The sequence below is a fragment of the Pygocentrus nattereri genome, chromosome 3, assembly GCF_015220715.1.
Source record: "Pygocentrus nattereri isolate fPygNat1 chromosome 3, fPygNat1.pri, whole genome shotgun sequence".
Taxonomy (NCBI): domain Eukaryota; kingdom Metazoa; phylum Chordata; class Actinopteri; order Characiformes; family Serrasalmidae; genus Pygocentrus; species Pygocentrus nattereri.
In genome coordinates, this window is record NC_051213.1 from 1054671 (window position 1) to 1064670 (window position 10000).

General features: G+C 44.7%; 1 protein-coding gene across 3 annotated transcripts in view; it reads left to right on the forward strand.

Annotated features, from left to right (window-relative positions):
- Positions 1–10000, forward strand: part of LOC108415906 (circularly permutated Ras protein 1-like) — a 42815-nt gene that overhangs the window by 24022 nt on the left and 8793 nt on the right. For all 3 annotated transcript variants that reach the window (XM_037536801.1, XM_037536803.1, XM_037536802.1), the window contains exons 11-17: positions 2332–2413; positions 3547–3671; positions 5149–5233; positions 5314–5420; positions 6758–6867; positions 7010–7121; positions 8279–8419. In XM_037536801.1, coding sequence (XP_037392698.1) covers positions 2332–2413; positions 3547–3671; positions 5149–5233; positions 5314–5420; positions 6758–6867; positions 7010–7121; positions 8279–8419 — 762 coding nt within the window. The remainder of the gene's footprint in view (positions 1–2331; positions 2414–3546; positions 3672–5148; positions 5234–5313; positions 5421–6757; positions 6868–7009; positions 7122–8278; positions 8420–10000) is intronic.

Consider the following 10000-nt stretch of genomic DNA (forward strand, 5'->3'; position numbering starts at 1 on the left):
TACACTACACTGCAGTACACTACACTATAGTACACTACACTACACTACACTACAGTACACTACACTACACTACACTACACTACAGTACACTACACTACACTACAGTACACTACAGTACACTACACTACAGTACACTACACTACAGTATACTACACTACACTACAGTACACTACACTACACTGCAGTACACTACACTACACTACACTACACTACAGTACACTACAGTACACTACACTACAGTATACTACACTACACTACAGTACACTACACTACACTACAGTACACTACACTACAGTACACTACACTACACTACACTACAGTACACTACAGTACACTACACTACACTACACTACACTACACTACAGTACACTACACTACACTACACTACACTATAGTACACTACAGTACACTACACTACACTACACTACACTACAGTACACTACACTACACTACAGGACAGTACACTACACTACACTACACTATAGTACACTACACTACACTACAGTACACTACAGTACACTACACTACACTACAGTACACTACACTACAGTACACTACAGTACACTACACTACAGTACACTACAGTACACTACACTACAGTACACTACAGTACACTACACTACACTACAGTACACTACACTACAGTACACTACAGTACACTACACTACACTACAGTACACTACACTACACTACACTACAGGACAGTACACTACACTACACTACACTATAGTACACTACACTACAGTACACTACACTACACTACAGTACACTACAGTACACTACACTACAGTACACTACACTACACTACACTACAGTACACTACACTACACTACAGTACACTACAGTACACTACAGTACAGTACACTACACTACACTACAGTACACTACACTACAGTACACTACAGTACACTACACTACACTACACTACAGTACACTACAGTACACTACACTACACTACAGTACACTACACTACAGTACACTACACTACACTATAGTACACTACAGTACACTACACTACACTACAGTACACTACACTACAGTACACTACAGTACACTACACTACAGTACACTACAGTACACTACACTACACTACAGTACACTACAGTACACTATACTACACTACACTACAGTACACTACACTACAGTACACTACAGTACACTACACTACACTACAGTACACTGCAGTACACTACACTACACTACAGAACACTACAGTACAGTACACTACACTACAGTACACTACAGTACACTACACTACACTACACTACACTACACTACAGTACACTACACTACAGTACACTACACTATACTACACTACACTACACTACAGTACACTACACTACACTACACTACACTACCGTACAGTAATGCCAGTTTCTGCTGGTGTTCTATTGGATATGCAGTGTTAAGTCAGTGCCAGGCTAATGGTGGTGAACATTAACAGTGGTGCACATTAATGGTGGTGAACATTAACAGTGGTGAACATTAACAGTGGTGCACATTAACAGTGGTGAACATCAACAGTGGTGAACATTAACAGTGGTGAACATTAACAGTGGTGCACATTAACAGTGGTGAACATTAACAGTGGTGAACATCAACAGTGGTGAACATTAACAGTGGTGAACATCAACAGTGGAGAACATCAACAGTGGTGAACATTAACAGTGGTGAACATTAACAGTGGTGAACATTAACAGTGGTGAACATTGACTTTCCCACATTGGGTGAAACTCTGATGTTGCTCTAGTTTAAACTCTGACATTTGAAGCCTGTAATGAGCTTATTGTGTTTTAGTGTTTCAGTAAATCCTTCAGTAAATTCTTCAACTTGAAGCCTCAGTCTGAACCCTGGAGGAGGCTTTAGTCAAGTACGCTCCACTTTACTTAGAGCGGACTAATACAGCTTATGAGCTCTTATAACTCATTATAAACACTACTTATAATGCATTATGTTAAGAATTCATAATATTCATAATGCATAATAAACATGGCTGTAACATGCAATGCATTTTTATAAATATTTATAGTGACAGTTGTAATGCTTTATGAATGCATTATAATATGTTATGAATGTGTTCATAGATGCTTACAAAGATGACATTCATAGGGATTGTTACCGTGGCTTTTATTGTAAAAGAATGAAATGCCGGTATAGTTCAGCTGAGGAGCTGTAAATTAAGTGGAAATGACATTTTGTGGTCACTGTGCTAAAGGTATCAAATAAAACAGCCAGATTTTAATATCACTGGTGTTTAAGGCCTGCTGTCCATATCTACTCATCCTAAAGCCAAAGTAGTGATGATGTCACGTATTTTATACCCAATCACAGGCTTCAGGGCAGCGGGGCGTCTACTCTGGGAGCTGCTGCTCTGGTCTCCATATCGATGGCCTCCAAGCACCCTGGATCAAAGGTCAGCATACTATTATCATTAAAAGCTTCTTCGGTAACACTTCGGTATGACACCTACATAAGCTTGTCATGACAACTGACATAACCCTACATAATTGTTCGTAAATACGCTATAAAGGTTGCGTTTGCCAATTTTCATCCAAATTAGCTAAAGTGGCCTTTATGACAGAGGATGCTGTTGGTATAAGCATTTATAAAAGTTATGCAGGGTTATGTCTGTTGCCATTGCAAGCTTATGTAGGTGCTATGTAGTCTTACGAACAGTACCCTACAGTAAAGTGTTACCACTTCTACTGCTTTACCTTACCCACAGGAACAGCTTGGTGAATAATCATATTAAGATGATATTCCACAAACCTCAAATGCAGTTAAGCAGCCAAGACGTGTCTGTAGTCCAAGTTTTGCTGGAGCCGTCGGGCTGATGGTGCTAACAAACACTTGAGGTCAATAGTCACCAGTATTCCCCAAAACTTTATCGATTTGCTGCAAATTATGACAATAAGCTGTGAAAACTTATTAAAATGAAATCATTTGGTGAAAAGGCTTGGACAGACCTTACTTATGCATTTAAACTGCATTATCATCCACATAAAGTCCTGCTTCTCGCTGCTGTGGTTTACTTCAAAAAGCGATGCTGTGAAGGTGAAGGAAGAAACTCTTCGGCGACTCCCGTCTCCTGCATGAAAAAGAAGCCTATTGGCATTTAGAGATCGAAGTCAGAATCAAGCCTTCGCGAAACAGCTTGGAGAGAAACGTGCCAAGTGTTCTCTGCCACAAAGATTCGAGTCCATGCATTTATACCCCAGTTGTTTTTGACATAAGGTATAGTCCACATCTGGTTCCTATTATAATAGCTTCAGCTTAGTCTAAAGCAAGGGGCCCATCTCTCTCTTGGGTCCCAGAGCTTCAAACCTAGGCTGCCTTCACACATGTGCAGCCTTGTCCTATGACCAGTCCAGACCCGAGAGGTTAGATAGCACACAACTGAGTGCATATTAGAGCCCAATATCATATCAGTATCATATATAACATTTTTATCAAGCCTGATACACTTCACTAGTCTCCGGCCTTCGAACCCAGAGAGGCCGAGAGAAAAGAATCATGTTAAGTGGATGTTCATTTTCTATGTGATAGGTTCTGGTGTGCACCGATGGGGTTCCGAACGCAGGACTGGGTAATTTGGACCCTGAACTTTCTCGCTCTATCGTCTCCTCTTCAATATTCTACCAGGAGCTCGGAGAGACCGCAGCTACACAGGGGTGCGGTCACTAATGCACACATCAACACAAACACTTACACTGACCAGGGAGGAGTCAGAATATCCGAATATTCAAATAGGCACAAATAGAGCATCTTACGTTTTGGCCCAGTTTTGTTTACTCTGTTTGCACCAGTGATGGACGAGAGGGTCTCCGGCCCCTGGTAGCAGACAGAATAAAGAGCACGGCTGTAAGTGAAAAGCAGAAAGGTGCTGATGATCATCAGCCTTTAGATCATGGTATGCTCTACTTGGGTTTAGTGTAAGGTTTTAAATTTTATCGAGGCCTTTAGTTAATGTACCGAGTTTGGTATCAGCTTTATTTAAGGGTTGGCATCTTAACAGTTAATGAACTAGAAGCAAGCAATTAATAATGTCCTAATAAAAAGAAACATATAACATCAAAACCACCTCCTGATGTTTACACTCACTGTCCACTTTATCAGCTCCACTGACCGTATAGCTGCACTCTGTAGTTCTACAGTTACAGACTGTAGTCCATCTGTTTCTCTGATACTCTGTTACCCTGTTCTTCAGTGGTCAGGACCCCCATGGACCCTCACAGAGCAGGTACTGTTTGGGTGGTGGGTCATTCTCAGCACTGCAGTAACACTGACGTGGTGGTGGTGTGTTAGTGTGTGTTGTGCTGGAGAAACCATGTGCTTCCACCTTCGTGGAACAGGTTGGGGAAGATCCTTACATGTTCCACCAGGACAACACCTCCCGTACACAAAGTGACCTCCACAAAAAAATAGATTGCTAAGTTTGATGTGGAAGAACCACAGAACCCTGACCTCAACCCACTGATCAGCTTTGGGGTAAATTGGAACACTGACCGAGAGCCAGGCCTTCTCATCCAACTATAAAACCTGACCTCAGAATGCAATCAAATCCTCACAGCAACGTTATTATAGCAATGTAATATTTCTGAAGATATTAGACATCTGACACTTGCATAAAGAAGAAAAGTTGAGAATCCAAAAAAACTGGAGATCACAAACTGATTAAAGTCCACAGAGAAAATGAGGCTCCTAACAACCACCTGGAAGAGCTGCTAGACACCCAAACCTGCCCCCATCAGATAAACAGCACTGAAAGCTTTGATCTCTGAGAGAGAGGAGAAGATCAAGTTGCTTCAGATCTGAAAACATCCACAGGTGTTTCTGTCCATCCTTCCACTGTGAGTAATCACTCAGCGCTGTGGGTCTGAAAGGACGTGTATCTGATCTAGAAGAACCTCGCTGAGAAAAGGAGACGGACACATCAAACAGAGAAGCTGGACGATGGACTGACCGCCCCAGAGTCCAGACCTCAGCACCACTGAATGGGTTTGATTAGTTCAGAAAATCTCCTGAGAGGAACGGAAGCTTTAAACCTGTCGAGGACTTTGTGTGGGTTTCTGTTAAATGTGTGTTTCTGCTTTTGTCCTAAAACTGTTTTAGACTGAAGATTAAATAAATGAACTGTTTTCTCTGCAGGGTGTCGGTGTCTGTAGTGTCTGTGGAGGGGTCAGGCTGCAGGCTGGACGAGTTAGGACGACTGACCGACGGAACCGGCGGAAAGGTCTGCAGCTGTGTGAAAACGCGTCATATTGGCTTGAATGTAGTCTGTGTGTTTGTGTGTGATGTGTAGTGTGTGTGCAGGTGCTGATCTCCAGCTGTGATGATCTGTACGTTGAGTTTATGGGACTCATTGATGACAGAACCATCGCTACACACACCACCGTCACCCTGCTGCTGCCCTCAGCACTGTGAGTCTGCACCTGTTATCCTGCCAGACACTCAGCTAACTTCTGAAACAAAGTTCTTGAGGACTGAACGAAACGTTTGTATACTGATTCCAAACTTATGAACGTGATTGTTTTGCTGTCCGGTGTTGACCAGAGGAGGATGGGTTCCCTTTTTGAGTCTTGACTCCTCTCCGGCTTTCTTCCTCCTGCTCTTAGGGAGTTTTCCTGGCGCTGTCGCTGTTGGCGATGCTCATGGGGGCCTGAACAAGGATTTCTCTGTAAAGCTGCTTTGTGACACGCCTGCTGTAAAAAGAGCTATATATTCACTATATTTCCAAAAGTATTCACTCCCCCATCCAAATCACTGAATTCAGGTGTTCCAGCCACTTCCATGGCCACAGCTGTATAAAGCCGAGCCCCTAGGCCTGCAGATCAGCTCAAGAACAGCGTAGAGAGCTTCATGGAATGGGTTTCCATGGCCGAGCAGCTGCATCCAAGCCTTACATCACCAAGCACAGTGCAAAGCGTGGAATGCAGTGGTGTAAAGCGCCACCACTGGACTCTAGAGCAGTGGAGACGAGTTCTCTGGAGTGACCAATCACGCTTCTCCGTCTGGAAATCCGATGGACGAGTCTGGGTTTGGTGGTTGCCAGGAGACGGTACTTGTCTGACTGCATTGTGCCGAGTGTAAAGTTTGGTGGAGGGGGGATCATGGTGTGGGGTTGTGTTTCAGGAGTTGGGCTCGGCCCCTTAGTTCCAATGAAAGGAGCTCTTAAAGCTTCAGCACCAAGAGATTCTGGACAATTTCACGCTCCCAACTTTGTGGGAACAGTTTGGGGACGGCCCCTTCCTGCTCCAACATGACTGCACACCAGTGCACAAAGCAGGTCCATAAAGACGTGGATGAGCCAGTTTGGTGTGGAAGAACTTGACTGGCCTGCACAGAGTCCTGACCTCAACCCCATAGAACACCTTTGGGATGAATTAGAGTGGAGACTGTGAGCCAGGCCTTCTCGTCCAACATCAGTGTCTGACCTCACAAATGCACTTCTGGAAGAACGGCCATAAATTCCCATAAACACTCCTAACCCTTGTGGAAAGCCTTCCCAGAAGAGTTGAAGCTGTTATAGCTGCAAAGGGTGGGCTGATATCATATTAAACCCTATGGATTAAGAATGGGATGTCACTCAAGTTCATATGTGTGTGAAGCCAGGCGACCGAATACTTTTGGCAATATAGTGTAAATAAACTTTGACTTGACTTGATTTCTGAACTTCAGTACGGTGGTGTTCTTAAAACTTTTGTACAGTGTTGGACTTGATAACCATGTTAGTGTGTTATGTATCTGTGGTTCTCAGGAGGCTGAGAGGAGAGAAGGAAGCAGGGCATTGTGGGATGCGGGAGGTGGGAAACATCACTGAGAAATCAAAGATTACGTTTCAGTACGGAGAGACGGAAAAGACCCACGGTGAGGAGAGAGTGCTGAACATCCCCGCTTTTACGAAGCTCAGACTGAATGAGTCAGCAGGGATTGTGCTTCTCAGTGGGAAAGATATACGGATGTGTATATATATAGAGATATATCTCTGTTTCTGGATCTCTCTTTGCAGCCCTGCTGAGTGGGAGGAGTGTATGTGTGCAGCTGCAGGTGAGGTATCGCCGGTGGGACGGATTGAGCATGCTCAGAGTGCTGACGGCTAACCTGAAGACCACTGAGGACAGGTGACATCATCACACCAAAGACCTCTGACCCATAAAAAAACCCTCAAAACAAGCGTTCTTTCAGATGCACTGCCCTCCACACCAAAAGGAGGCGCTGCGCTCGATGCTGTGCTCAGGATGTAATGGTGTTCTCTGATTGGTGGTTAGTGAGCAGGTGTCACAGGTGTATTTGGACACCACAGACAACACGAGTCCCTGATGTCGGACTTCAGTTGACCAACATTTAATGTAAATTAATGTAAACTAAATAAAATAGTCTTACATGATCAGCTACCCTGGTACCCTGATCGTATATCAATACATAAACAACTATTATGAGTATTCGCTCACAAGGTAGCCCACTAGTCTTTATTACCACACGTATATGTATATAGTATATATATGTATAGATACATCCATCCATCCATCCATTTTCCAAGCCGCTTCTCCTTCAGGGTCGCAGGGGGGGTGCTGGAGCCTATCCCAGCGGTCATCGGGTGGAAGGCAGGATACACCCTGGACAGGTCGCCAGTCCATCACAGGGCAGACAGACAGACACAGACAGTCACACCTAGGGGCAATATAACATGTCCAATCAGCCTGACTGCATGTCTTTGGACTGTGGGAGGAAACCGGAGAACCCGGAGGAAACCCACACAGACACGGGGAGAACATGCAGACTCCACACAGAGAGGACCCCGGTCACCCGGCCGGGGAATCGAACCCAGGCTCCTCCTCACTGTGAGGCGACAGCACCACCCACCATGCCACCGTGCCGCCCCATACATATATACAGATCAGGCATAACATTGTCCACCTCCTCGTTTCTACGCTCATCGTCCACTTCATCAGCTCCACTGACCGTATAGCTGCACTCTGTAGTTCTACAGTTACAGACTGTAGTCCATCTGTTTCTCTGATACTCTGTTACCCTGTTCTTCAGTGGTCAGGACCCCCATGGACCCTCACAGAGCAGGTACTGTTTGGGTGGTGGATCATTCTCAGCACTGCAGTAACACTGACGGTGGTGGTGGTGTGTTAGTGTGTGTTGCGCTGGTCTGAGTGGATCAGACACAGCAGTGCCGCTGGAGTTTTTGTCAAAGCGTTTGTGTAGAAATGGTTCCAGCTTCTCCTTTAAACCTGTAAATCATCAGTGAGTAAAACGGATGTGTTTGCAGTTCCCAGGTCCTGCCCCGCCTCTGTCTGTCCATCCTGCTGCTGAACGCCAGTCAGACGAGCGCAGCGCTGGCCCTCAGGGGCCGATTCAGAGATGCCCAGAGAGAGAGAGATGCCCAGAAACAACTCGTACACAGAGGACTGTAAGAGATGCTGCTTCTCAGAATTTGTTTTCTCACAAAAACACCTTCATATCTTTATCATGACAATCTAGAAGAATCAAAGGGGAGGCACTTCCTCTGAGTCCTGTGTTCACTGCTTTTATAAGATATTATATGGTATAATACATCATAATGCCTGGCATAAGCCTGTATAATTGCTGTAAGGAGTTGGGATGCTGTGAAAAATGTAAATAAAAACAAAATGCAATGATGTGCAAATCATTTAAACCCTATATTTAATTGAAAATGTTTCAAAGACAACAAATCAGTAAATTAGTTAAAATGAAGAAATCTTTTTTTTTTTATATATATATATTTGCCCATTCAATTTGATGCCAACAACATGTTCCAAAAAAGTTGGGACAGGGGAACAAAAGGCTGGTAAAGTTGTGTCATGCTAAAAAAACACCTGGTGGTTGATTGGCAGCAGGTCAGTAACATGATTGGGTATAAAGAGCAGCTCAGAGAGGCGGAGTCTTTCAGAAGTAAAGGTGAGGAGGGGTCACCACTCTGTGAAAGACTGGACCATCAAATAGAGCAACAGCTCAAGAAGAACGTTCCTCAACATAAAATAGTAAATACATTTTGCTTTCATCGTCTATAGTACAGTGATGATCTTTGGGCCCTCAGGCAGCACTGCATTAAAAACAGACATGGTTCTGTAGTGGAAATCACTGCATGGGCTCAGAAACACTTCTGAAAACCACTGACTGTGAACACAGTTCATCACTGCATCCACAAACGCTGTTAAACTCTAAAACACAAAGAAGAACCCAAATATAAACAGGACCCAGAAACGCTGCCACCTTCTCTGGGCCGGAGCTCATTTAAAATGGACTGAGGGGAAGTGGAAAAGTGTCCGGCGGTCCGACGAATCAACATTTGAAATTCTTTAGGAAATCATGGACACTGTGTCCTCCGGGCTGAAGACCACTCAGCTTGTTATCAGTGCTCAGTTCTAAAGCCAGTGCTTTCAAATGGAAAGCTAAACCAGTGAGACGTGGAAGAAAACGGAGGACTACCATTCGAATGGATCGAAGAACAGCCAGGAGGCCAAAGGCTCAGCCAGTGGTCAGCTCCTGGATGATCAAACACAGCCTCAAGTTACCTGTGAGTACTGGGACAGTTAGAAGACACCTGTGTGAAGCTGGTCTATTAGCAAGACGTCCCCGCAGAGTCCCACTGTTGAAAAAAAGACGTGCACTGAAGCGGATACAATTTGCCAAAGAGCACATCGTGGGCAGTCGTGGGCTGGAGGTCAGGGAACCGGCCCTGTGACCGGAAGCTCGCCGGTTCGATCCCCTCGGCTGACAGTCCATGACTGAGGTGTCCTTGAGCAAGACGCCTAACCCCCAACTGCTCCCCGGGCGCCGTGGATAGGGCTGCCCACCGCTCCGGGCAAGTGTGCTCACTGCCCCCTAGTGTGTGTGTGTGTGCTCACTAGTGTGTATGTGGTGTTTCACGTCATGGATGGGTTAAATGCGGAGGTGGATTTTTCCCGTTTGTGGGATTTAAAAAGTATCACTTAACGTCAACTGGCCTAAAGAGAAACGGAGAAACATT